At 50.1% G+C, this 25,438-nt stretch overlaps 13 protein-coding genes across 13 annotated transcripts; 8 read left to right on the top strand and 5 right to left on the bottom strand.

The window, feature by feature from the left end:
- Window positions 1–101: 101 nt before the first annotated feature.
- Window positions 102–3,712, top strand: VC83_04005 (uncharacterized protein; the record flags this gene model as incomplete). The annotated part of the gene is made up of 3 exons (XM_024467642.1): window positions 102–440; window positions 515–1,850; window positions 1,899–3,712. The coding sequence occupies exons 2-3, from the start codon at window positions 869–871 to the stop codon at window positions 3,710–3,712; spliced, it is 2,796 nt and encodes a 931-aa protein (XP_024325056.1). The 5' UTR covers window positions 102–440; window positions 515–868.
- Window positions 3,713–4,495: 783 nt separating this feature from the next.
- VC83_04004 (uncharacterized protein) lies at window positions 4,496–4,810 on the top strand (the record flags this gene model as incomplete). The annotated part of the gene is made up of 1 exon (XM_024467641.1): window positions 4,496–4,810. The coding sequence occupies one exon, from the start codon at window positions 4,496–4,498 to the stop codon at window positions 4,808–4,810; it is 315 nt and encodes a 104-aa protein (XP_024325057.1).
- Window positions 4,811–6,380: 1,570 nt separating this feature from the next.
- VC83_04003 (uncharacterized protein) lies at window positions 6,381–8,014 on the top strand (the record flags this gene model as incomplete). Its single annotated transcript, XM_024467640.1, has 4 exons — window positions 6,381–6,579; window positions 6,630–7,158; window positions 7,216–7,412; window positions 7,483–8,014. The coding sequence occupies exons 2-4, from the start codon at window positions 6,877–6,879 to the stop codon at window positions 8,012–8,014; spliced, it is 1,011 nt and encodes a 336-aa protein (XP_024325062.1). The 5' UTR covers window positions 6,381–6,579; window positions 6,630–6,876.
- A 529-nt stretch (window positions 8,015–8,543) lies between these two features.
- On the bottom strand, window positions 8,544–12,449 carry SOG2 (RAM signaling network component). The gene is made up of 3 exons (XM_024467639.1): window positions 11,472–12,449; window positions 11,300–11,411; window positions 8,544–11,245 (listed from the first exon to the last, which is right to left on the bottom strand). The coding sequence occupies exons 1-3, from the start codon at window positions 11,834–11,836 to the stop codon at window positions 8,840–8,842; spliced, it is 2,883 nt and encodes a 960-aa protein (XP_024325063.1). The 5' UTR covers window positions 11,837–12,449; the 3' UTR covers window positions 8,544–8,839.
- A 398-nt stretch (window positions 12,450–12,847) lies between these two features.
- RSM25 (mitochondrial ribosomal small subunit component) lies at window positions 12,848–13,652 on the bottom strand (the record flags this gene model as incomplete). The annotated part of the gene is made up of 2 exons (XM_024467638.1): window positions 12,848–13,205; window positions 13,261–13,652. 2 exons carry the CDS (start codon window positions 13,650–13,652, stop codon window positions 12,848–12,850), a joined length of 750 nt encoding a protein of 249 aa, XP_024325060.1.
- A 311-nt stretch (window positions 13,653–13,963) lies between these two features.
- VC83_04000 (uncharacterized protein) lies at window positions 13,964–15,745 on the top strand (the record flags this gene model as incomplete). The annotated part of the gene is made up of 1 exon (XM_024467637.1): window positions 13,964–15,745. The coding sequence occupies one exon, from the start codon at window positions 13,964–13,966 to the stop codon at window positions 15,743–15,745; it is 1,782 nt and encodes a 593-aa protein (XP_024325061.1).
- Window positions 15,746–15,907: 162 nt separating this feature from the next.
- SKI8 (superkiller) lies at window positions 15,908–17,194 on the bottom strand. Its single transcript, XM_024467636.1, has 4 exons — window positions 17,052–17,194; window positions 16,962–16,998; window positions 16,376–16,909; window positions 15,908–16,325 (listed from the first exon to the last, which is right to left on the bottom strand). Exons 1-4 carry the CDS (start codon window positions 17,052–17,054, stop codon window positions 15,955–15,957), a joined length of 945 nt encoding a protein of 314 aa, XP_024325133.1. The 5' UTR covers window positions 17,055–17,194; the 3' UTR covers window positions 15,908–15,954.
- A 21-nt stretch (window positions 17,195–17,215) lies between these two features.
- Window positions 17,216–17,958, bottom strand: VC83_03998 (uncharacterized protein). Its single transcript, XM_024467635.1, has one exon. It carries the CDS (start codon window positions 17,908–17,910, stop codon window positions 17,422–17,424), a length of 489 nt encoding a protein of 162 aa, XP_024325132.1. The 5' UTR covers window positions 17,911–17,958; the 3' UTR covers window positions 17,216–17,421.
- A 186-nt stretch (window positions 17,959–18,144) lies between these two features.
- On the top strand, window positions 18,145–19,930 carry CDC10 (cell division control protein). Its single transcript, XM_024467634.1, has 3 exons — window positions 18,145–18,400; window positions 18,471–19,033; window positions 19,084–19,930. The coding sequence occupies exons 1-3, from the start codon at window positions 18,268–18,270 to the stop codon at window positions 19,414–19,416; spliced, it is 1,029 nt and encodes a 342-aa protein (XP_024325065.1). The 5' UTR covers window positions 18,145–18,267; the 3' UTR covers window positions 19,417–19,930.
- A 170-nt stretch (window positions 19,931–20,100) lies between these two features.
- VC83_03996 (uncharacterized protein) lies at window positions 20,101–20,746 on the top strand (the record flags this gene model as incomplete). The annotated part of the gene is made up of 4 exons (XM_024467633.1): window positions 20,101–20,189; window positions 20,243–20,394; window positions 20,448–20,580; window positions 20,632–20,746. The coding sequence occupies 4 exons, from the start codon at window positions 20,101–20,103 to the stop codon at window positions 20,744–20,746; spliced, it is 489 nt and encodes a 162-aa protein (XP_024325064.1).
- Window positions 20,747–21,169: 423 nt separating this feature from the next.
- Window positions 21,170–22,039, bottom strand: VC83_03995 (uncharacterized protein; the record flags this gene model as incomplete). Its single annotated transcript, XM_024467632.1, has 1 exon — window positions 21,170–22,039. One exon carries the CDS (start codon window positions 22,037–22,039, stop codon window positions 21,170–21,172), a length of 870 nt encoding a protein of 289 aa, XP_024324971.1.
- Window positions 22,040–22,634: 595 nt separating this feature from the next.
- Window positions 22,635–24,468, top strand: GLR1 (Glutathione reductase; the record flags this gene model as incomplete). Its single annotated transcript, XM_024467631.1, has 2 exons — window positions 22,635–22,897; window positions 22,951–24,468. The coding sequence occupies 2 exons, from the start codon at window positions 22,635–22,637 to the stop codon at window positions 24,209–24,211; spliced, it is 1,524 nt and encodes a 507-aa protein (XP_024325066.1). The 3' UTR covers window positions 24,212–24,468.
- A 17-nt stretch (window positions 24,469–24,485) lies between these two features.
- VC83_03993 (uncharacterized protein) lies at window positions 24,486–25,408 on the top strand (the record flags this gene model as incomplete). The annotated part of the gene is made up of 5 exons (XM_024467630.1): window positions 24,486–24,552; window positions 24,607–24,663; window positions 24,766–24,950; window positions 25,005–25,182; window positions 25,239–25,408. 5 exons carry the CDS (start codon window positions 24,486–24,488, stop codon window positions 25,406–25,408), a joined length of 657 nt encoding a protein of 218 aa, XP_024325067.1.
- Between the last annotated feature and the right edge of the window lie 30 nt (window positions 25,409–25,438).

Raw genomic sequence — 25,438 nt, 5'->3', positions numbered from 1 at the left:
TCCTGGCTAGTGTCGGATTATCGGCTTCAAGATAATCCGACTTGTGACCTCTTGTTGACAAATGCTCGATAAGGGACGCTATCACGATAAGCAAGTCGGTGCCTTGCGGCCTCGATACCTCGATGCCTCGAGGACAAACGTCACGCGTTAAGCGTCAACAGTTCAAAACTTTGTTCCATTGTCCACTGTTCCTCGAGGTTCATCAGAAGTGCTCTTTAAAGCCGAGCTATTCTGACTCTTGAACGTGGTCAATACGAAAACTCCTTTGGCCTTTCAAGAATTCCAAAGTGAATGACAGGATAACTGGCTGCCACTGGCTGCCAGGGCACAACTGGTTTTGTATCCAGCAGAAGTAGGCCAAGTGCTGCAAGAATAGAACATGGAACGAGATATTGCAGGCCATGGCTCCAAGCCACTGATGCAGAAGGCTCAGGAAGAAGGTATTTATGCTTCTTTCATGCCCACAAGCATGACTGTCACCAGGTTGGATCAAGGGCTTACACCACCCCCAAAGATACACCCCGAGACTCTCTCAGACAACGGAGAATCTCACAAGGAGTTCATCTCAAAGGAGCACGCCACAAAGTATTCCACTTCGGAGGCCCATGATCACCATTTGATAGGTAATCTATCACAAGAGAATGCCAGCAAAAACGGCGTTGACTGTACAAACGAGACAGAGCAAGAACGTACTGGTAAAGTCTATAGTTCATGTCAGCATATCGAGCCCAATGCCCATCACCGGCATGAAAAACTCACGGATGGTCCTTCAAGTTTCCCAATTCTGGGGCAGAGGCAGAGGCAGAAGCTAGGCTTCTGTTCATCTTCTCAAGGCCCTCATCATGCTTCGAAGCTGGCGACAGGGTTGATGGAGTACCATCTGGCTACAATTCAATCAGCAGGCTGCCAAGGTAGTATTGATGAAGAACCTGCTAATCAGCTCCAGCTAGCACCGATCAATGGGAGTATTCCTAGTATTTGCCCCACGGATGGCAGAGCCATGCCAAGGTCATCTAGGCCTTCACAGGATACAGTACCTCAGATACAAAAGCCAAAGGGCAGCGATGTTAACCTCCTGTGTAACAGGGAGTGCATCGCTCTCACCGACCAACCTGTTGCCACCAAGCATTTGGCATCACGGCAGGCAGATGATCTCCCAGATGGAGGTATTGGAGATAGGGGCAAAGAACTTACTGTATCAAGGGGATCCAAGGTCGAGATGGTCGCGAAGCTCTCAGCATCGGAGTCTAGCTGTTCCACTCCAGACATTGGGAACATGGCTGATGGAAAGGCAACTATAAATGTGTCAGCCTCCGAGCGGCTGCAAGATGAGAAGTCGCAGGATGAGAAGTTGCAATATGAACAGCCGCAGGACAATATTCATACCTCGTGCCAAGTGTCTTTGTCTTTGGTTGAACAGGGGACGCAGATGGCAAGTGGTGTTTCTTGTGGAGTTGGATCACCAAAGGCTGAGGGTGTCGAAGCGAGCTTATACAGCCCTATTTACAAGTCACCAAATGCTTCTTCCCAGGTAAACACAACGATAGCAGCTACGATAAGGAATATACCAGCACCAGAACACATTTCAGCAACACATCAACACAGATCTCTATCTACTCTTTACTCTTCTCAGCCACAGTTACTTGCTTGGAGATCTTATATAGCGACCGCTCCTTTGACTTCTCCTGAGGTGAGGAAGATTCAACAGCTCATGCTCGCCGCAATGGATGGGGAGATCGAGCTGGGGGGAAACCCTAACTTGGATGCACAACTTGATGCTATATATAGCAGAATGTTGGTTGATGAGCAATTTCTAAAGGGGGTACTTTCTTTCAGTGTATCAAAGCTGGGTAAGTGCTGTTCCTCAGCAATGGTAGAGTCTTCACTAACTGTGGCAGGATACCGTCTCGTCACAACAAATGCCACCAGTTCCCGAACCCAGAGCTCTCGTCTAGGAGGCAATGCTACTGCTTCTAAGGATTCTGGTCCTAAATTCAATATAAAGACCTGCACACTTGAAGAGCTCAAGGAAGAATATATCACAGGCAAAGCCGTGGCCAAAAAGGAGCACCAACGCCTATCGGCTTCTCTTTCCAAGCGCAGCAGCCTGGAAGAGGATATAAAGGTATTGAAAGAGCAGCGAGACAACTGGAAAAAAATCTCCTCATCAGTCGCAGGTGCTACAGCGGTGGAAAACCGGAGTGGGAAATGGCTGTGCACCTCCTGTGGTCTCCTAAATGATTCCTGGGCAGATCTGACAGAGTGGGCTCCTGGGAAGGTACCAAAGGATGCGAAACCTGCTCCAGAGGAAGCTGGGGTTCCTGAGAGCAAGAAGAGCACCTGGGTACAAACTAAATACTGCAGGCATTGTGGTCTCCATAAGTCCGTCGGCCGACCTAAGGGAGGCAGCATCACAGACTTCGACGACGAATTCAGAGGTCTTTGCGAGGATATAAAGTCTGGATTGAACGCTTCCGGACATGGAGTTCCAACCAATAAAAGCTTTCAGATTCAACTTGTTGATTTTCGGCCTGCAGCTCCTGCTGCTCAATCACCACAGGTGCCATGTGCAAACCAACATGCGGCCAACATACAACAAGGCCAAAGCAATGCCAGCAATTCTTCCCCACAATATTTGCCCAGCGTCAATGGCACAGTTGCAAACCAACACCGTCTACCAAACATCAATGGCGCGGTTCCCAACCAACAACATCTGGCCGACGGCAATGGCACAGTTGCAAACCAACACTGTTTTCCAAATACCAATGACACGGTTCCCAATCAACAAAATTTTCCAAGCGGCAATGGCACAACTGTAGTGCAGCAGCATTTTCCCACTGGCAATGGCACAATTGGAGGGCAGCAGTATCTTCCCGCAAGCAATGGCATGGTTAAGGATCAACAGTATTCCCCCAGCGGCAATAGCACCATTTCAGGCCAACAAGGCCCCACCAACGGCAGTGGCACGGTTACCGACCAACAGGGTACCCCCAGACTCACTGGAACAAATGAAGGCCAAAACTATTTTCCTATCGCCAATGGCTCAGTCGCTGGTCAACAGCTTTCCCCTGGTACTACTGGAACAAATTTTGAACAAGAATTGGAGCCTACCAGCTATGGCATAATCGCTGACCCGGCAGACGTCATTGGTTCATTTATATCCCAATTTGGTGGCGAAGATCTGTTCGACGACTTCGACTTCGACTTCGACGCCGTGTCCGACTTTCCCTTTGACAGCCAAGACCCATTTTCAATGGCGGATTGGTACGGGTTGCATTCAAACACGGCCGTTGTGACGAGTGCAGCATCAGGAACACCAAACGCCTGGTCCCCAGGCCAGACAACTCTCTCGTCTGCAGCTGTCACACCATCCAGCGTTGGGAACTCAGTCCAATTCTCGATCGAGATCGACGATGGTGATGTACCCCCTATCTCTCAAGAAGATATAAAGGTCCACAACAGTATTCGCATTGACCAACCAGCCACCAAAGCACCTTCTAAACCGAAAAGCAAGGCCCAGAACAGGATTACAAAGCCGGGCGTTAAATACGACATGCGCGGCAACCAGATCGGCCCATCTACCTTGCCAACATTCAGATACCACAAGCCGACGGCTCCTCGCACTGCTAAGGTGGGAGCTCTCACGTTCCCTGCCAGCGCTGCGCCAGCGAATGCTGCGCCTCAGGCTACTCAACACCCTAACGGTGGCTGAGTGTGTTTGCGTGGGGGATTATGTATATTACTGTACGACTACTGTACGACTACTCGCCTTTTCGACAAAGTTTCACGCGCGTTTGATGCATTTTGTGGGTTGTGGTTTGCTGAAATTATACAAACGGGGTATGAAGAAGGATGGTGGCATGTGATGGATGCGAATTGCTATTGGTGGAGGGCTTGTCTCCGTCTTTTGATGGTTGAGTGCATGATATGGAGGGAGAATTACTGATGAGGAAGGGCGTTTCACTATCTTTGTGGTGGATGGGTGCTTGACGGGGAGAGTAACTAAAGATGAAGAACGGTGACGAGAAGTGTTTGTGGAAAAGAATTGCTCGCCATCTCCATGATGGCTGAGTGAATGAAAGGAGGACGATACTGATGATTTGATACGGAAAGGAAGCTCACCAGCTATAGAAGCTGAGCAGAAGTGGTGGTGGAGACACACGGAAAAGGAGCTCACTCCGCCTATGGAGCCCGAGCAGAGGTGGTGAAAGACGGCGGATCACTGTTGAGATGGATGGGACAGCACCACTAGTGTGCTAAGGGAAAAAAAGCGTGTCATCGCTTCAGATACACCTCTTATATTTCTCTTGTCCCTGTAACGAGTAGCATGTTTAGAGATAGATACCCTAGCGTTCAGTTTAACTACAACTGAAGAACAAATGAGAAACTGAAATTCAATGAAAACTGGTCTTGACTCTTTTCTTTCTCGTTGTGTTCTGGGCAATGTGTATGTGTTTTTCATACCTTATCTAAATTGGGTATTTTTCATGGCAAGATGTTGTTTTGTTTCCTCCTCCGCTATGTAATGTCACCCATGCCACAAATTGCCCCTGGCCATCCGCGATGCAAGCAAGCAAACCACCTAAACGCTACTGAACGCCACAAAATTCCCTCTCATGAAGCATTCATTCTCAGATCCCCTCAGATCTACGACAATAACACCGAAACCACCGCCATCCCCGCAACCCACCACACCCCCCCCCCAACCCTCACCCCCGCACTATCCGCCATCCCACAACACGTAGCATTATACGTGACATTATTCCACTTCGCTGCAACCTCAAAAACACTCCCATTCCCCACATTATAATAATCCACATTCAGCACCGTCGGCGGCTTCCCCCACGTCTCATTACACTGTTGCGCCGCCAACCCCAGACTCCCAAACCCGGACACCGCATTCGTCTCCCCCAGCAACGGCTGCGTGGGGACCAGCAACGAGTTCCCCAGCAGCGAGAGCTCGGTGTTCAGGTTGTGGTTCGCGATGTACATCCGGCTCTTCGCGGCGGCCGCGGACAAGTCGGGGGGACGCTGGACCGTGCAGGGGAAGGCGCGTTCGATGGGGTCGAAGGGGGTTTCCCACATGTAGGTGAATTCGTCGAGGATGTAGGGCACGCTGTTTTGGTCGGTTTCGTAGTCCATAAACACTACGACGCGTGAGGAGGTGATGATCATATTGCTCAGCGTTGGCCAGTCGGAGAGAGCCATGTCCTTTTTGGGGGGCGTGTAGACGTAGGGGAGGAGTCCGGAGTCGGCGATAGCGGAGGTGTAGGTGCTCACGGGGAGGTAGGCGGCGTTGCCGATGAGGATGGTGATGACATCGTAAGGGTGCTTCTGTACCCATTCCGCAACTATCGTAAGGTAATCCGTCATCGTCCCCGCATTTAGAATATCGCACGACGAATGGCACAAGAACACCGTCCCATTAACGACATGTGCCTGGATCTGCAGCATCCGGATCCCATCATCCAGCTGGCTGACCACGCCTAAGGCCTGGTTGGCAGCGGCATTGTTGGCCTTGACGAAGGGGGAGTTGTGCGCGCAGACCTGCGTGATATTGCTGTATTTGCGGGTGCAGAACTCGACGTGGAGGTTGCAGGGGGTTTTATTCGTGGGCTGCGGGCCGGTGGAGGTGGAGGTGCGGGTTTGGTTAAGGGAGTTGGTGGTGGAGCCGGTGAGGGTTAGGGCGTCAGGGGGGAAGGTGGAGGATGTGTGGGAGGAGGTGGTTCTGGTGGTTGAGTCGGAGGAGGTGGTGCTGCTCTTGGTGCCTGTTAAGCTTGTGGGAGTGGCTGATAATGGTCCCGTGGGAGTATCACCGCCTGTACCTGTCAAAACGAGGACGCCAGCATCTGTCGTCTCCTGGGCGGATATTGGATTGCTGTAGAAGCAGGCAAAGAATAATATCTGAGATGCAAGCACTACTGGCTTGCTCCACAACATGGTTGGGAAACGTTCATAGGAGGTGTCGGCCTCTTTGCCGTGACAATGGGCTCGTTCGAACTCGGCTTCAACGCTCTGATGTCTCTGCTCTGACAAGTAAAACGGCGAAAGCGGGAAGAAGCGGCTGGACGATGCAGACCGGAAGTGGAAAAAGAGAGGGTAACACCAGAGAGTATTCTGGTCAATTGGAGCGAATGCAATCTATAATCGCCGTCTTGGGCAACTCTACAAACAGTGAAGTGTATATAAAAAGGAAAGGCGGGGGAGGGAGACACTGAGTGAATCTAGAATGTCTCAAAAGATTTGTTTGTCACAAGCTAGGCGGGTGTAGCGGGGCACAGCATGTTTTTGTTTGGTACATTTGGGTCTCAGGTGGGTGGAACCAACCCCTGCAATTCTGACATCATGCGAGAACTCGGCACATAACTTACTCCCAAGTATGGAGAATATCTGGAGAATATCTGGAGAATATCTGGAGAATATCTGGAAATAGCTGGAAATAGCTGGAGGATATCTGCAGAATATCCGGAGAATGTCAGCAAGGGATCAGGGCTCAACAGAGTATAGAGTGCAGAAACTAGAGAGCGTAGATCCGGCAGGTATTTGAATTAGCTACGGCACTGGGGATTAGTAGGATTAGTAGGCCATCATACTCTCTACAGTACGTGAACTGACTCTGAATTTGAAAGCTCAAACTTTCAATATGCTCCGCCACCACCCCTTCACATGCACCGTGCGATATTACACGACACATCACTATACGATTACACAGTTATTCGAGCTTACATTTCAAACCGTACAGTTACAGTTCACATTGGACCCTGTTTTCCTTCCTCATGCCAAGTGCCTGAGTCTGGAGTTCTGGAGGAATCAACGCACTTTCTTTTTGCGCCAGGGATGAGCTAGATCTCGCGGATACCCTTCCAAATCGACTAGATGGCTATCAACTTCCCCGTCTTCAGGTCCGTCGGGTTACGGCACAAGGATCCAAAGCCAGAGGGCAATGGCATTGGCAATGGCATTGGCAATGGCATTGGCAATGGCATTGGCAATGGCATTGGCAATGGCGTATTAACAGACGATGCATCGCCCCCGGCCACAAAAACCCCGTCGCTGAAAGACGGCAACAACAACTCAGTTCATGCCAGCACACCCCGCAAATGGCTCACCATTATCGCATGCGTGCTTCTCTTCATAGGGTTTATCTTCCTGACACTGGTAGTTGCCCCATCTTGAGCCCCAGAGAGAGAGCGCACTCAGCTAACATCCTCCCAGATTCTCACTGCACAAACGAGCATCAAACCAGTGTTAAAGTCTACATGGTTCATCAAGGTCGACCTCTCCAACATTCTCGTCCGCGCCTCGACCCCAGGGAGCGACTTCCCGCTTCTGAACTCGATAGCCCGATCCCTCGGCCTGCACGATTTCTACCTCGTAGGCCTATGGAACTACTGCGAGGGCTACAACGATGAGTGCGTCCTCCCCGCCCTACCCAACCCAAACCCAACCACAAACACCCATTCTAACCACAACCAACAACAGAGGCATAACCAACTGTAGCAAGCCCACAAGCCTCTACTACTTCAACCCCGTCAAGATCCTCCTCGCCGAGCTCCTCGCCGGCGCCACCATCACCCTCCCCTCCGACATCCTCACCATCCTGCACCTAATCCAAATCGCCTCAAACGTAATGTTCATCCTCTTCCTCCTCGGTCTAATCTTCACCTTCCTCTCCGTCCTCCTCTCTCCCCTCTCCCTCCTGCGCTCGCCCCACTTCTCCCCCCGCAACCGCAGCTGCTGGGTCGGTTGCGGGCTGGGGCTCATCAGCTTCCTCGCCGCATTCTGCACAATCGTCGCGTCGGTCGTGGGGACGGCCATGTTTACGATCATGCGCAATGTGTTGAGGAGCCAGCCGATGCTGAATATTGGCGCGGTGCTGGGGGTGCAGATGTTGGCGTTTATGTGGGTTGCGTCGGCGTCGGTGTTATTTGCGTTTGTGATGCAGGCGAGGTGTTGCTGTTGTTGTAGGAATGGGAGGAAGGAGGGGGAAAGGGCGAGGAGGAGGGAGAAGTAGATGAGTGGTGGGGAGGCGGGGGGGGGGGGGGGGGGAAGGGGTTTATTGAGAATTTGAGGAGGGAGGGGAACTTTAGGTCTGGGTAAGATGAGATAGAATAGATTTTTTGAGAGTATTGTAGAAGGGGGGGTTAGCCCGATATTTCTAACTACAGGAGGACAATATATATCCAACAATTGCTCCCAAATTCCTCCCATACAAAATACACGTATGTCTATCTTTCGCAGTACATTCACAAAAGGCAGCAGCACCCAGTAGGATCCTGCACAGCTGGCCAAAAAAGTCATAAAGATACCAAAATTTCCATTTGCCAGCCTCACAAGACTCTACCACATCCCCCAGTGACAACCCCCCCAACCAACCAAAAAGCCTCCCATGAATGCAAAAAGATTACCCCAGACACCGTATCCGTCCCAGCCAGATCATGTACCCCTTCCCCCGTACTCCCACTACTTCCCCATCCCAATGATCATCATCTCCTGGCCGCGCGACTAAACACAGAAAAATATGAGGATAAATACATTATTCCCCCCCGCACTCCCCCAGCACCCAGCATCCGCATCCGCATCCGCACGCACGCTAATGATAATATAAACGCCCCCAGAGAAAAACAGGTCGGTGCCCAAACAGATGGCGGCTAAAATACAGATATCCCCCCGCTTCCCTCTCATCGATCGATCCAATGTGGCAGATAAAAAATATGGCGTGGCGTAGCGCACGTTAGTGGTTAGTTAAATGGCCAGTATATGGGTCTTGATTTTCGAGCAGACACCTCCCTTGCCCCCCTCTCTCTCCCATTATCCGCAGGGAGTTAATAAAAGGAGGTTAAAACACAACCTTGCCCCCTCCATACCTCACCATCCCATTCGTAGGACTGAACGTCCCACCCGCCCCTCCAGGTGTCTGCCCATCCCCGCTACCCGCCCACGACGTCATCGTCCCGGCGCGAGAGAAGGCGCTGCTACCCCCCATACTGAGTAGTGCATCGGCACGCTCAAATACGTTCCCCTGGAACATGCCCGTGCCGTATCCCGCGATCTGCGGCGCGATCGGCACGGTAGCTTGCACTGCTGGTCCCAGCGCCGCGCTCGCGGGCGTCATGGGCATAGCGACCTGTGGGGAGTGGAGAGCATAGGAGACGGAGGTGCTGGTAGAAGGGTGGTTTGTGTGATTCGCATGGTGTTGACCGCCCGGCCCAGAGCTAGGGCCAGTTAGGAAGGACCAGGGGGAGGCTTGGATGAGTTGACTCGTTTCGCGGATGACTTTTTGTAGAGGGCGGAGGAGTGCGATGACGTCAGTGGAGATGAGTGGGGTGACGGATTTCACCTCCTTGACTTTGACGACTAGGTTGTAGTATGAGCTCATGAATGTGTTGCAGAGTTCCCAGAAGGTGCCTTGGGTTCGGATCCCGGGCTCTTTCAGTTTGATCAGGGAGAGGCGCGCTTTTAGGGTTTCGGCGGTCTCGAGGGCGAAGGAGCATTTGATGCTGAGTGCTTGCCAGTAGTGCTTTAGTTGGTCGTAGGTCCCTTGCTGCATGCTGTTCTTGTTGGATTGTACGAAATGAGCGTTGACGGTGGGTAGAGTCCTGATGGCCATTTCTGATGACTGTTGCAGGCCCAGGAAAATCCTCTCAAATAGCCGGTCTTCTTCTGTGAAGTCACCGTTCATCCTTCCGGCCGAGGGGGCAGACGTGAACGATTCTCCAGATCGGGGGGTTGCAGATGTCATAGTTGCAGACCGACCAGATCCGTTCATATAGGTGCTCCTGGAATCTGTCAAGACACGCAGATTCTTTGTCTGCTGGATTGTCGAGGCACTCCTCATCCTCGAGGCCGGATTTGGCCGCTCCCGTGTCGGTGTCTTATCACGTGCCGACGGTCTGATCGTGTTGATATTAGTATCTTCTAATAAAGGTGGCAGCTGCTCTGTCGCTTTCTGCTTTGAGCCAATTAAACTCGTCCCTGCATTTCGAACCTCCACTAAACTCCCATATATATGGAGAAGAAGCATACGAATATACCGTGGGTCCCCGTTATTGAGTAATGATTCGACGTTTCGTGATAATAATGTGCAGACGTGAATATACGCCGAGACGCATGTAATACACGCCCTGCGAACATTCACATTTGAACGAGGGCTGACGTCCTCGTCTTCTTCAGAATAAGTATCATATTCTTGGATGTCGTGATCGAGCTCTTCAACATGTGTCGTTGCATTGAAGAAGACCCTTTCCAGACTTGTTCTTTTGTTAGAACCATCCCTGGTGAGTCCCATCAAGCTTTGAATTAAGGGATGCACTTGATCAAGAGCAAACAATATCCCTTTTGCACCCTCAATGACCGGATCTGGAGAGTTGGATTTGCGTTTCCGTTCAGGAAGGCTCGACAACCTCCTGACATATGTACTCCGTCCATTTGTGCTGTCAGCGGGACTTGCTGGGCATCTCGTGTTGCCATTTGTTCCGTTACTACCATTGCCGCTTTGAATCGCCGACCCATGGCTTAGGCCGCGTAAATGGCTATACCGATTTGTTTTCAATTCCTCGACAGTTGTGAGGTCGCTTGGTTTCTTAGACACAACTCCCATGCGCCGCGACCTGTCTGCTCGCTCGGCACGATCGCGCTGCAATAGACTCTCGCTGTTACTTCGAACACGTTCGTTACTATTGCCAATGGTTAATGGCATGATACCAGGTCTTCTCAACGCAGCATTCTGCTGTGACAACCCTCGATAATGAGAACGCGACGGTATTGGAGGTGGCCGCTGCAATGCTGGAGATCGTGAATCCGGTACATCGCTGCCGTTAACTTTGATAGGGAATCGACCACTTGTAACTCGCTTCAACGGCCGTGGGGTTTCGGCGCCTTCACTAGACTCTTCGCCTCCCGATTCCGTTTCCGATCGATCCATAATGAGCTTCTGCTTAAAAAACCTCTTGATCTGCGATGTCACAGTAACATCGTTTATCTCGCTTTCTTTTAAAGCGATACCATTGGGTGGACTACTGGCTTGAGCCTGCAGGACTTCTTTCGGCGGGTATCTTATAGGATTTCCATCCAGTTTCAAGCATTGGAGGGAGTTCATGTCTGCTAAACATAACGGCAGGTCTTCGATACGGTTTTTTTGTACCGATAGAACCTTGAGTGCCGTGAGTTTCGCAAGTTCGGGTGGAAGGATGCGGAGTTTGTTGCGGCTTATATCCAGAATTTCCAGGGAAGATAGTTCACAAATCTACACCATCAATCAGCCTTACGACCATAAAATGTAGGAGTCGGTGGGACTCACAGATAGAGGAAATTCTCGGATGGCATTATTTCGAACATTAAGGTATCGTAAGGACGTACACTCCGCAAATCGTGAGGGGAATGTGGAAATCTGATTATGTGAAAGCGCAAGTCTGTTACACACGGATTGTCAGTGCCATTTAATCCCGGTTCTGCTTATTGAAGAAAAATACCTTTCTAGCTCCGACTTAATTATGTCCACAACTTCTTCCGGGAATCGCTGGATATTTTTGTGGCTCATATCAATTGTGATGCCAGGCTTCAGTTCGTTCGTAATCCCGGCCTTCCCTCCGGACTTTGTCTGGTTCTCCTCCAACGCATTTTGCATCGCTTCCCTTGCCAGCGCAACGACTTGAGCGGTAGATGTCAGGTTTGAGGCGAGCATCCAGCCATCTGATGGCATTCGCTGTAGGCTGGGCATTTTCCACATCATGGTATCGCTATTCAGAGGCGGCTGACGAGTGCCGGCCGGGCCATCCGTAGCCCATCCTGAAGCCTGAGTGGCAGCTCCCAAAGGAGGTCCCGCGGGGCGCTCCATGAGAATCTATGGGCCTGCTCGCCCAGAATCACAGTTGATGTTGGCCGTTTGAGGGGCTGTCGGTCAACGTCTCAACGTTCCGAGAAGCGCGAATACAGACGCGCAATTGTGGACGAAGCGCCGTTGATCAATTATTCGCTGCGGCCCCGTCATGCGTAATCTTCGATATTCCCTTTGCAGACATGCGATAAATTCGGTGGTTCCTTCAGGTTATACCGCCTCATTCTTAAATGTCCGTCCCCCTTTGTCGCTGCATTCGACTGGTCATCGATATATAGGTCATGCTGGATGAAGTGGCTTATGTGGATGGGTGTCCTATCAAGTCGAGCGGCCAGACCTCCCGCCTCGCTTACAGTCTGTCGGGTCGTCCATGCAGGTACCTAACGCGGCCGGAGCCCAAAAGGGGTTTCGAGCTCACAAATCCTCAGCCTCGCCAAAGATGCGTCGTGATCTTAACTGCTCCGTATGCCCTCGTGAGGGAATGTTTGCCAGCCTTGCCTATTTCACAATACATTCAAATTTAATATAATAGTTACTCCCGGAGATAAATTATTGCATTTAACTCCCTTGCTATCTTTCGTCTATAACTGCATGTCCAAGCCTTAGATTTTCCCAAATGTTGGTAATAGTGAAACTCATATATTAGCCCAGGGTTAGCACAAATAATCATAATAATCATGACTAACGCTTTATAAATAATCATGATTATGATTATGATTACGACTAAATAATCATGATTATAATTGATTTTCTAACCCTGATATTAGCCATTATATTCAGCCTACTATAAAAATATTCAATTCCCGTTGGGAGTGTATGCAACACATATACCTCTACTCCAACGCCAAACATCCCGGGGCCAGTATCAAGTGAGCACATTGTTTACTTCGGAGCAACCATGGATGAATGTGAATCTGTAATCGCTACATATTGTACATGTCACTATCTATCTTTTTGTACAAACCCCTTGCTAGATTTAGTGATACACTGCTACCAGAATAAATGCTCGGATTATGACGGCGCTGGTGCCTCAACATCCTCCTCGATCGCCTCCTCCAGGATGGCTTCCTCCGCTGGAGCTAATTCAGCGCCCGTGTATTGAGCACTTCGTTGTTGCTCAATAATCTCAACTTCATTCTGTGCCCACTGCTTCCACGACTCGTATGTCTTATCCTCCAACTCCATACCAATCTCCAGCATCGATTTTCCGAAATATGCGCCAGTTGCAAGAGCTTCCTCTTTGGCGACTCTCCTCTCAACATCCTCCTGGTGGCGGATGGCGTAGAATTCTTTCCGTGCCTGGTCGTAGGCTTTCGCGGACGTCATGTCCGGTTTATTCTTGAGTAGCCACAATTGCCGTTGAATGACACTTAAATGATATGTTAGCAGTGCTACCATTTAGAAAGCATAGTCCCATCACTAACCTTTCACCATTCAACTCTCTAGCCGGCTGTTGTATTTTGCTCCAATCGCACTTTTGCCCATCCTTTCCGTCCTGTTCAAGAATAACTCTCGGCCGAGCAAGTTCCCAAGGATGGTCGCTATAAAAGTTTTCCCTGAGACCGTCTTCCTCGTAGCTGATGTTCGTCGGCTTGTACATTTTGCTTGGCTTCTTCGTTCGAATCTTCCGCGAAACCTCTGAGTGTTGTATGGGCTGTAACCTTGTAAGGATCTCTCCTGGAGGCACCGCTGAGACTGTTTTAAACCATGGCGGTATGGTTTGGAGTATGCCAGCATCGGCTTCGACTTTCCGGAGCTCTATAAGCCTCGAGGCCGCATGATGAACACGAGTTGGGGAGAGATTGTATCGCCCCATGTCTTATAGTATAATCAAAAACTCCACTATTGAGGCACAGTGGTTGCCTTTGGGCGATTGCTTCGACCTGTTGAGAAGCAACTGTCAGTTGAGGGTGTCGGGGACTTGGATTGATTTCTGACTCGGCAAGATCCGTGGTCAACCATTGTCGCGTACAAAATACTTTATTTCGCGAAGTAACGCTAGCGCCAATCCTGGCATATCAGCCTTCCTGTCGTCGACACAGTATAAAATTTCATTGTATCTCAATTCCTGCCATGGCACTGCTGCATTTCTGATTACAGAATATGCGACACCATGTTTGACGGTCCATGTCCTTCTTCGGAAAAGTTGACAAGTCGACAACCGGCTCTGTTGTCAAGAAGGTAGCAAAGCTACAGCTTCTTGCACCCTCCAAAACAGCTGGGAAGTCTGACATACCACCTACTCGCGGGCGACAAAATCCATACCGCCATTCTCTCATACGCAACGCAGCTGGGTCCATTGGGCTAGAGCAGTGGTTCATAGGAGCATTGGTGGGCGCTGGCCAGTGTAAGGACCATGGACCCTCGAGTCCACGACGCCCGCAACCTGAAGGTGTCAAGCACCTACAATCATTTCAATCAAGAAGCAGCGGGCTTCACTCGACTTTTATAATGCGCCGCCAGCAGCATACATCAGCATGTGCCGCTGTCAGCGAAGGACAGATTGGCAAAGACAGACTCTTAGCCCTTGTCGACCATTACGATCTCCAGCCCGACCCATCTTCAGACGAAGTTCAAATGTACCAGCTAGCCCCAGGGCCAAACCTCACAGTTTCAGACAAATCAGAAGATGTTGAATGGCCGCCCCAAGAATACCAGTGGCCTGCGGATGGCGAATCTCAGTCGATTCTCAAGCAGCTGGGGGAAGCATTGAAGGACCGATACTATGATTCCGAGACCATATTTCAACTTTATCGGTCACTCCCATCGCCCAGAGTTCCATACCTCAGTGCAAGAGTAAGGCATCGGTTGCTTCGGAATCTTGGGACGGTGCTGCGGAAGGATGAGCGTTCCATGATGCGATACTTATCCGTCATTGATGATATGAAGCTAAATGCTATTTCTCTTACCCGGGAAGAATGGAATACTGCGACGTCATTCGTGGCAAGCTACATGGATAAACCTACGACCATCGAAGTCGAAGCAAGTCTAAAAATGTTCAAGGAGATGGAGCATATTGCGGGTGTTGAAGCAAACTCAGCGACATTCAACATTTTATTCGATGCAGCTACCAAGGCTGGCAAATTTCATCTCGCAGAAATGATATACCAGGAAATGAAGAACAGAGGACTTCCCTATAACCGATTCCATCACGTCAGCCTAATATACTTTCATGGACTCCGTGGAGACGGCGACAGCGTTCGAAGTGCGTACAAAGCACTTATTGACGCTGGAGAGATTGTCGACACAGTTGTTATGAATTGCGTTATTGCTTCTCTCATACGAGCCAGAGAACCACAGGCAGCAATGCACGTATATGAGCGCATGAAACGTTTACACGTCGAGAGCAGCGCTGAGCCACCACCCCGCGATGCTCGAAAACGGAGAGAAATGGACCGGTCGTTGGTTAAACTCGCAGAGCGAGGAAGGTTTAATCCTGAATTACTTGGGCAGTACAAGAAAACGTCGATTATCGCCCCTGACATACGGACATATCGGCTCTTGATTAACCACCTCGCCGTTCATGGGGGTCAACTTCACATGACTACTCGGATGCTTGACGATATGTCCTTGTTCAACGTGCCCATTCATGGCTCAATATTTCTCGCTCTGTTCAATGGCTTTGCAAACCACGGGGGCGAATTGTATTCGCACTGGACAGACAAACGCCTCGAAAGCGTTTGGTTAGCCTTTATCAAAGCTCATCATGATGAGCGCAACGAAGATGTATATATAGGGAAGTGGACTGTGATTTGGGCTTTGAAGGCGTTTGCGAAATGCGCTGGCATCCAAAGGACAGAGGAGGTATGGGAGGAGGTCCACAGCAAATGGTATGGTGAGAGCGAAGAGGTTGACTTTGCCAAAAAGGTCATGTCTTCTCTCGTGGATTCGAATTATTCAGGACCGTGATGAAGGTGCTCGGAGAAGTTGAGCGGCATGTGCGTGTACATATCTATCTGTTGGAATTGAGGAGCGAAACACAACGCTATCCTCGTAGTTGTAAATATAATGGATAATATAGAGGTCAATATATTATAGTTCAAAAGACACGCAGGAAATCTTAATGTTAGTGTTGTGATTTGGATATATTGTGCAACTCCTTTGGTCTAGCTAATAGTCTAACCACCTGTTGCCTCCCTGTAGAAACTGATACTCCTGTTCGCCCCAGCCGTTGCAAACGCCTCGCTTTTAGCCGTCTTTGGCAGCCACTTCACAGACCATAGAGCATTTTCTGTTTCGCTGTGAGTAGCCACGCTGGTCCTTAGGTCCACTGACCACACCTTGGCCTTTCCATCGAAAGCCCCGCTTAGAATGTATTCGCCAGTATCACTCCAGTCGACCGAGAAAACCCACGCTGCGTGCCCGGTAAGATTGGCAACCTGCTCGCCGTGCCGGACGTCATAAAGCGCAATGATCTTTGAGTCCCCAGCAGCAGCAAGGCGTGAGCCAGCTGGAGAGAAAGCGACGGTACGGACTGGCTTTACAAGACCTAGGCTGTGTTAGTTGTAATGTCGCAGTATGGCGAAATACGAGACTAACCTGGCATCGAGTACATCATCCTGCCTGTGTCATTATCAAACACATAAACAGCACCATTCTCATGCCCACTCGCTGTGCACTTCCCATCTCGACTCAAATCCACGCACAGCCCAAAGCTCCCCTTCGTCTCGTATTCCCTAACCTTCTTCTCTCCTTTCGGCGTAGATATATCCCACACATTTATCCTCCCGTCTATTGTTGTAGAAGCGAGGAAGCGCCCATCAGCACTTAAAGCCAGGGCCCAAACTTCGCCCGCCCCGTTTCCATCTTCTATTGCTGCTTGCAGCGACCATTGTTCCGACTCGGGATCTATTGTCCAGATCTTGAGTTCGCCCCCAAATCCTGCAGAGGCTGCTACGGTGCCCGAGCGGGAGGTTGTGATGTGGTGGCAGCCAACAGGGTGTGCACCAGAGAGGCTTTGCACCAGAGGTATGTCGGGGCTGGCTGTAGAGTATATTTTGATTGTAGAGGATCCAGACGCAGAAAGAAGCTGTGTAGGTGTCACGGCGACTGCGAATATGTCGGTGGGGTGAGCTATGTCTGGTCAGCATGCGAACAGCATTCCGTAAAGGCCTTGGGACCATACCATCGTCAATCGTGTGGGTGGTCAGATATTGTTTGGACTGTGAGGTTTTAGTCTACTGGAATCAGACGTAAAGAGGCATATAGGTCTCACCATTGTCACCTATCCGCGTCTTGTGCGCGCGCGGGCAGGCTGGTGTTTAAGAGGCTGAGGCTGGTTTTGGCGGGGTTTAAATTTGGCGACTGGACGACGTTGGAAGTGGTCGCGCCGAGATATTTCCACCCCATATCCCTTCACCATGAGTTTGCAAAAAGTTATGTTAATACGTATTGTAACATTTCAATCTCTATCTAGTGAGATCAATCTTTTGTTATATTTTATACAGTATTGTCACATTGGTAATCGCATGTAGCCATTACTACCATTCTTCGCTTTCCCATCGCCCTTGAATAACGCCAGTTGCAATGCCAGATCTCTCTGCCATGAGATTTCAAATTTACAGTCTCCAAATTATACAGTGCACTTATTCAGACTTGGTCGTCCCAGTCGTCCCAGATGCCTTCTTCATCGTCGCCTTGAACATGTCTTGGATCTCTGTGTAGGAAATATCAGCATTGTTCCACCCGCCGGAATTATAAATATCATTAAGCGTACCTTTAACGCAGTAAGGACACAGCAAATGAGCTCTCTTAACATGCCCGCATGCTGAGCACTTGTTTATTTCCGTAACATCCTTCAGCCCTTTGCCGGCCATGAAGCGCGACCTCTTCTTCATATGGGATGTCTTCTTCTTGGGCACAGCGCGGAGAACTGACTCCCAAATATCGCCAAGCAGAGAAGGAACATTGAGACGTATCGACGCGGGAATGGCGAAAGCAATCGTAGGGAGAATCGGAGTTGAGGCGTATCTCGAGAAGAGAGTCGTAGACCGCGAAGCGGCTGATGCTGCTGGTGCGGACAGACGAGGAAGTAGGAAGGAGAGAATCGACGATGTTGACTGTACTGCCGCCATTTTGAAGAGATTAGGGATTGATGTCGCGACAGTAGCTCATACAATGGGTGATTTGTACATGAAGCTATATAAATTAATTCGCTGCGTCTCTCGGCGCATCACGCTTTTCGTGCAGCACGGACCACGCCAATTCTCAAGGTCGGAAAAAGCTAAGCCGGATGTAGCCTGGAAAGTTCCTGGCGAGAAAGGGGTTCTTGGAACCCGCGACTTAATGGGAAATTTGGCGATTACCTCGCGGAGAGAGATACTTTGACCTTCCACAGACGACGACATAGTCACGTTTCTCCCTCGTTTTCAAATATCTCCAGTTAATTGAACCAAGGACACCTGAATAATATCCAACTTGTCGACTCCATCATGTCTGCCACTCAGGAGAGAAATGCAGCACAGTCGGTGTTCCCACGGAGCCATGTTGGTTTCGACAGCATCACATCGCAGATCGAGCGCAAGCTCCTGAAGCGCGGTTTCCAGTTCAATGTTATCTGCGTTGGTATGTTATAGACAGATCTACAGATCAATTTAACTATACTTTACGAGGCAATTGCTAACTACATTGTTAGGTCAAACCGGTCTCGGAAAGTCCACTCTCATCAACACCATCTTCGCATCCCACCTCATCGATTCGAAGGGACGTCTCGCTCCAGATGAGCCAGTCCGCTCCACGACCGAGATCCAAACCGTGTCGCACATTATCGAGGAGAACGGCGTGCGACTCCGCCTGAACATTGTCGATACCCCCGGTTACGGCGACCAAGTAAACAACGACAGATGCTGGGACCCAATCGTCAAGTACATCAAGGACCAGCACTCGGCCTACCTCCGCAAGGAGCTCACTGCTCAAAGAGAGCGTTACATCCAAGATACCCGCATTCACTGCTGCCTCTTCTTCATCCAGCCTTCCGGACACGCCTTGAAGCCAATCGATATCGTTGTGCTTAAGAAGCTCTCTGACGTTGTCAACGTTGTGCCAGTTATCGCCAAGTCCGACTCTTTAACACTCGAGGAGCGCAGCGCATTCAAGGAGAGAATCAAGGAGGAGTTCGCCTTCCACAACCTAAAGATGTACCCATACGACAACGATGAGCTTGACGAGGAGGAGCGCGCCCTGAATGCGCAGATCAAGGTACTGTATTTGTATACGTTTCGCCAGAATTCTCATTAACTTGTTTTTAGGACATCATTCCCTTCGCTGTTGTCGGCTCTGAGAAGTCCATCATCGTCGCGGGCAAGCAGGTTCGCGGTCGCCAAAACCGCTGGGGTATCATCAATGTCGAGGATGAGAACCACTGTGAATTTGTGTACCTTCGCAACTTCCTCACTCGCACTCACTTGCAAGACCTGATCGAGACGACGTCTCAGATCCACTACGAGACTTTCCGTGCCAAGCAGCTTCTGGCCCTGAAGGAGAGCAGTGCTGCTGGACACGCCGGCAGCCGACCAATCAGCCCTGCGGCGGATCGCGAGATGAGCAGGGGCTCCCAGAGGATGACTATGAACGGTTACTGAGTCGAGATTTAATATGTTGTTTATTACCCAAGGTTTTATGAAAGCGAGATGATGTTTGTCCAATCGCGAAGGCAAGGAGTCTCATTGAAAGGGACTGGGCACTGTCTAACCCATTGAGATGGGGTCGATATTCACTGCGTTGCTTGTTTTTCTTGCATTAGCCAATTCTAATTCGAGAATGTTACAAGATGGAGTTGTTGCTACATCTTTTCCAGTACCATGATAATCATAAGCGTGACTGAAACTCCCCATTCCGTAGTGGTAGGTAGATGTCTATAACTCGTAGTATTTACTTGTTCGAAGAACTTAATACTTCCAATCAAACCTTCAAAGTAAAGGAACATTTAGGTCGTTGACAGTGGCAGCATTTGAGAAGTACAGAATATTTCCTAAAGGGAACTAATCTGTTCCATCGTATCCCTGAAATAGAACATAATCTCCTGAGACGTGCGGGTCTAACGCCAAGCAAGGTACGGAGTATTCGGGGACGGCCAGGAACCTTGACCTTCAATTCCATCTTTCAACCTCACAACAGCGATTCAATCACCACATTCATTACTTGTGTACTATTTAGAAGACTCGCTCTTCTACACTCTCCTTAAGGAACCAACACTCTTTTTCAGAGACTCCGCTCATTTTCAATCGTCCAATTACCTCGCGCTTTACTCTTTTATAGATACCAAAATGCACGCCTCCTTCTTCTTCGTTGCCATCGCGGCTTTCGCACGCGTCGCCCTTGCCACGCCACCTGCTTGCTTGATTGCTGCCCTTGGGTATGATCCCCTGGAGCCTGCTGAACCATGAGAGTCCAACTAACCCCAAAAAGCGAGCAATCCAACCCAGCCGATATCCCAACCCTCTGCAAGTCCGGCCTCGACGCCTTCTACGGCAACATCACCGAGAAGTGCAGCGGCGACAACAAGGCCGCGGCCGTCAAGATCTACTCCTCTACCTGCCTTGCTAGCGGTGTCACCATCAGTACGTTGGGCTGTTGTTTACCCTCTCGAGGACCATAATCTGACGCTTAATAGCTCTCCCAACCTCCACCTCCATGACTTCCGCCCCAACCCAGACTGGATCCAAGTCTGACTCGGGCTCTGGTTCCGATTCTTACTCTGGCTCCAGCACTGCTCCCGCTGTGATTAATGCCGCCGCCACCAAAACGTTCGTGTCCATCGCATAACCCCAACGAGATTCATAGCTAACAATTCACAGTGGAGGCGCCGCATCGCCCACTGCGACCGGTGCCGGTTTCAGCTTGAAGGCCGGCTCCAGCGTTCTCCTTGGATCAGTCGTCGTCCTTTCCGGCCTCGCCAGCCAGCTGCTATAAACGTCCAGTCCAGAGCGGATTTTCTCGTGCCTGCGTCCATTATGTGCAGTGATCTCATGTTATCTTAGCAAATGTGGTTTATTCTCGCCCCACGCGTCATGTTGGCATCAGGTGGACCCTGACCCTGAAACATCATGACGCGTCACCCGTCAGGGGCATCAAATATTATCGAGTTACGCATACGACCGCCATCTTCGCTATAGTACACGGGAAAGCTGGATCAAACTCGCCAGGTTCATGAAATCGAGTTCGGATATTTTGCAGTGGCAGATCTCAGTATACCAATAGACTTATTTTCCTTGTGGTTCTCTTGATTGTCTTTATACATTAGGTTTGCATCTGCTCCGCATACAGAATAAAGGGAAATGTTAGAATAGACGTGTTAATGTTGTATACCAAACAATAAGAAATTATGGTTTTGCATTACTTTGCTTCCAGCAAGCTGCTTATCCCTTTCTCCCTAGCTATCCTTTTATTCTCCTCCCACTGGATGAATGCCATACCTTGGAGAAGGCTGTCCGCAAGGTCGTCAAGCTTGCCCATCTTTTCAATGGTAGCTACAGAATCTTTGGCAGGCCTTTTCCCCTTAACGCCTCCGGGCTTCTTATCCCATTTGTCCAAATACGCCATCACGAGCGTCTCTACATCCGGAGAATCCACCTCAACCCTGTCGCCTATGGCCAGCCAGTTGCGAACCAGGTCTATTTTGGCCCCTTTATTAAGAGCCTTTGCGAGCTTAGCATTCCGTGTCTTCGTCTCCATCACTGCAGCGGGACTAGACCCCCCTGTTTCCACTTCCTCCAAAGAGGCAGTGGTAGCTTCTTCGCCCTCCAACCAGAACGGTCCCACTTTACCGGGAGCAATTGGAATCACAGTTCCATTCCAAGCACCTTCCTCTCGGAGGGTAAGTAAAATAGCGTAGATCATGCTCTCCAGCATGTTAACCCTTACTGTCCACTCGAGGATCTTTGGGGAGCCCATGGAACGAAAGCGTTGGCGTTCAATGAGGATATGGGTTGGATTATGGGGCAGGAGAGTCTTGTGGAGAAGCTTGAATGCGGCGGCCGAGAGGGCAGGCGGTTCGAAAGATTCCTTTTCTACTGTTGCAGCCAGCTCGCTTTTGTTATTGTTCGGTACTGGTGCTGATGATACTGCAATGCGTTTCCATGCCACCAGTTTGGGTAGAGAGGAATCCGTTGGAACATCGAGGACGCAGTAGGCCAGGTTGCGAATTCCCATATCTATACTCAATATTCTCATCGGTTGTCCCTTCGTCTCCGATTTCCCTGCCATTTTAGGCCCAGGTAAGAGAGGAATCTCATCTTGTAATCGTTGGCAGAGAGTGGCCTTCACGCCAGAAGTTGATACGCCGCATTTAAACGCGAGTTGTTTGAGTGCCGCCCCTTTAAGGGTAGAGAGGAGTTGGAGGGCCATCCATTATCCGGGGTTTGGTGGGATTTGGCGGGGTTTGAGGGTCCAGTTGGCTGCAAATTGAGTTATGGTTCGCGACAGTGTACTAACAATTTACTGGTATTGGACGCGACGAGGCTGATGATGCACGTCGGGATTTGCTTACTAAATCTACGAATCGATGCCAGCCTCGGCCCATGTCCGTTGTTATCAAATAAATTGGTAATCCCGTGGCAACAAAACATCGGCCTGTGGTATAATCATTTCCTATTTCTTAAAAGCCTGCTGCATGCATGTATAAAGGCTTCAAACAATTGGTGTTGTTTAACCAAGCTAGCCGTTATCCGCGGGTCGAGACCTGGCTTCATGTCAAATCAATTCTGCGGCCCCACGCTACCTTGAAGCAGTCCCCGCGCCATCCAACGCCATCCCAAGTTATAAATCAACCACGGCACCCCGCCTCGTGGTGCGACCACCCATGAACGCCTTCACCATTCTTTCCCGCGCAGCTCCCATTCGAGCTTCTAGCTCTGCAAAAACTAGCTCCAGGCTCGTTTCTGTTTCTCGACACTTTTCCAGCACAACCAGAATCATGGCTCCAATCGTGAAGGAATGCGACTTTTTAGTCATTGGAGGCGGCAGTGGTGGACTAGCTTGCGCCAGGAGGGCGAGCGGCATGTATGGCATCAAGACGATTGCCGTTGAGGCCAAACGACTAGGTGGAACGTGTGTGAACGTTGGGTATGTCTCTGTTCTCTGTCCGTTGCTCAAGAATCGTGCTAACCTCATCGTAGATGCGTGCCCAAGAAAGTTACCTGGAACGCTGCCGCTATTGCAGAGACCATCCACGAAGCAAAGGCATATGGGTTCTCTGTGGAGGAGACAGCTCCGTTCAACTGGCCGGCTTTCAAGACGAAGCGCGATGCATACATCAAGAGGCTCAACGGAATATATGCACGCAACTTAGACAACGATAAGGTCGAGCATATCCATGGTTATGCTACTGTAACTGGCAAGAACGAGGCGACCGTTAAGCTCAATGACGGCACCGAGGCTACCATTCGCGCAAAGAAGATCCTGCTTGCCGTCGGTGGCCACCCAATTATACCACAAGACGTTCCTGGCGCGGAGCACGGCACGGACAGTGACGGCTTCTTCGACATCGAGACCCAGCCAAAGAAGGTCGCCTTGGTAGGCGCTGGCTATATAGCTATCGAGTTTGCTGGCATGTTCAATGCATTGGGAACGGAGACCCATCTATTCATCCGCCATGACAAGTTCCTCCGCTCTTTCGACCCCATGCTCCAGGATGCGATTGTTGCCGAGTACGAGCGCCTTGGTATTAAGATTCACAAGCTTTCGAAACAAAACAAGATCGAGAAGGACGCTAAGACTGGCCAGCTCTCGATTCACTACGAGGATTCGGAGGGCGCCGGCGTGCTAGAGAACGTCGACTCGCTCATCTGGGCTATTGGTCGTGCCCCAGAAGTTAAGAGGCTCGGTCTGGAGTCGGTAGGTGTCAAGCAAGACGCCAAGGGCCAAATTGTCGCAGACGAGTATCAAAACACCAACGTCGAGAACATCTACTCGATTGGCGATGTGGTTGGCAAGTGGGAGCTTACACCTGTCGCCATTGCTGCTGGTCGCAGGTTAGCGGACCGTCTCTTCGGCGGCCCTCAATTCGTCAACTCCAAGCTGGACTACGAGAACATCCCATCTGTTGTCTTCGCACACCCAGAGGTCGGGTCCATTGGACTTACAGAGCCTGAGGCGATTACCAAGTACGGCAAGGACGATATCAAGGTCTACAACACCAGCTTCACGGCAATGTACTACGCCATGATGGAGCCGGAGGACAAGGGCCCCACGAAGTACAAGCTTATTTGCCAGGGACCTAATGAGAAGGTGGTCGGCCTGCATATTCTTGGCCTGGGATCTGGAGAGATGTTGCAGGGATTCGGAGTTGCGATCAAGATGGGAGCAACGAAGAAGGACTTTGATAGCGTCGTGGCTATCCATCCAACAAGTGCCGAGGAACTGGTCACCTTGAAATAGGTGCCCCTCTTGTTGTAATAATGTATAAATAGAATACATTATCTTCAGAACTCAAAGGTTGATTTTAACTGTGGGTAGTCATGCATGAGTTACCGAATCCTGCAGCTTCCGGTCTTGCTTTATGCCACCCAAATCCCCATCTCTTGATATTACGTGCTTATTTATTAGCGCTTGCCGCCCAGGGTCTAGCCAACCCTCAGAACGGGTATATAAAACCACCACCCCCACCAAACTTGTTATCTTTATACTTGCAGCTTATATAAAATAAAGCACCATGGCCCTCAAAAACCGCCTCACTACCATCGGCCGCCCACTCCAGCTCATCTGGTTACCCATCACATGTAAACCTCCTTTCCCATCCTCATCTATATCAAAATACTAATTCCCCAAACTAGTTCACTGCGCCGCTCTCAAAGAAGCACTTCGCAAAGATGGTCTCGCCTCACTTGCACGTCCCTAACGAATTCGTGATGCCGCTGCGGCAAATCTCTTCATCACAACTTGTAACTTTCCTATTCCAACCCAACCAACTATATACTAACTCTCGTGCACAGCCAATGGCTTTATCGCCTTTGAAGACACCACCTATGTCCCCTCTCTAGTCCGGTCCGCTCGAGGCACAATCCTCGAGCTAGGTCCCGGACCAGGCAACCAAATCCACCGCTACGATGCATCTCTCGTAGACTTCATCTACGCCGTTGACCCCAACCCCAAGTATAGAGATGTGATTGCTGCAAAAGTCAGGAAAGCTGATCTCGGGGATAAGTACAACTTTATCGCGTGTGGCGTTTAGGACAGCGAGCTTTTGAGAGGCGAGGGGGTTACAGAGAGGAGTTTGGATACTGTACTGTGCGCGGTGGGGAATGTCGAGAGTGTGATGAGGGAGGTGTGGAAGTTGTTGAAGGCGGGGGGGAGCTTTGTATTTTGGGAGCACGTGAGGAATAAGGATACTGCCACAGCTGTTACGCAAAGTACGTATTGGTTATGATATTATGGAGGTTTTGGAGGGGAGCTAATATGAGAATAGCTTGTTTGAATCCTGCTTGGAGCGCACTCGTTGGGTGTTGTATAAATCGGGATATCAAGGCGGCTATCCTCGCTGCTGGGGAGTGGGAGAACCCTGGTGACATCGAGGTGACTGATGAGCCATATTCTGTCTTGCCTAGGATTTCGGGTGTGCTTAAGAAGAAGGTTTAAGCTGTGCCTGGGATTAATATAAATATTTTT

The sequence above is a fragment of the Pseudogymnoascus destructans genome (assembly GCF_001641265.1).
Source record: "Pseudogymnoascus destructans isolate 20631-21 unplaced genomic scaffold scaffold_8, whole genome shotgun sequence".
Classification (NCBI taxonomy): domain Eukaryota; kingdom Fungi; phylum Ascomycota; class Leotiomycetes; order Thelebolales; family Thelebolaceae; genus Pseudogymnoascus; species Pseudogymnoascus destructans.
Note: the sequence above shows the minus strand (reverse complement) of the source record. Positions and strands in the feature narration are given on the sequence as shown.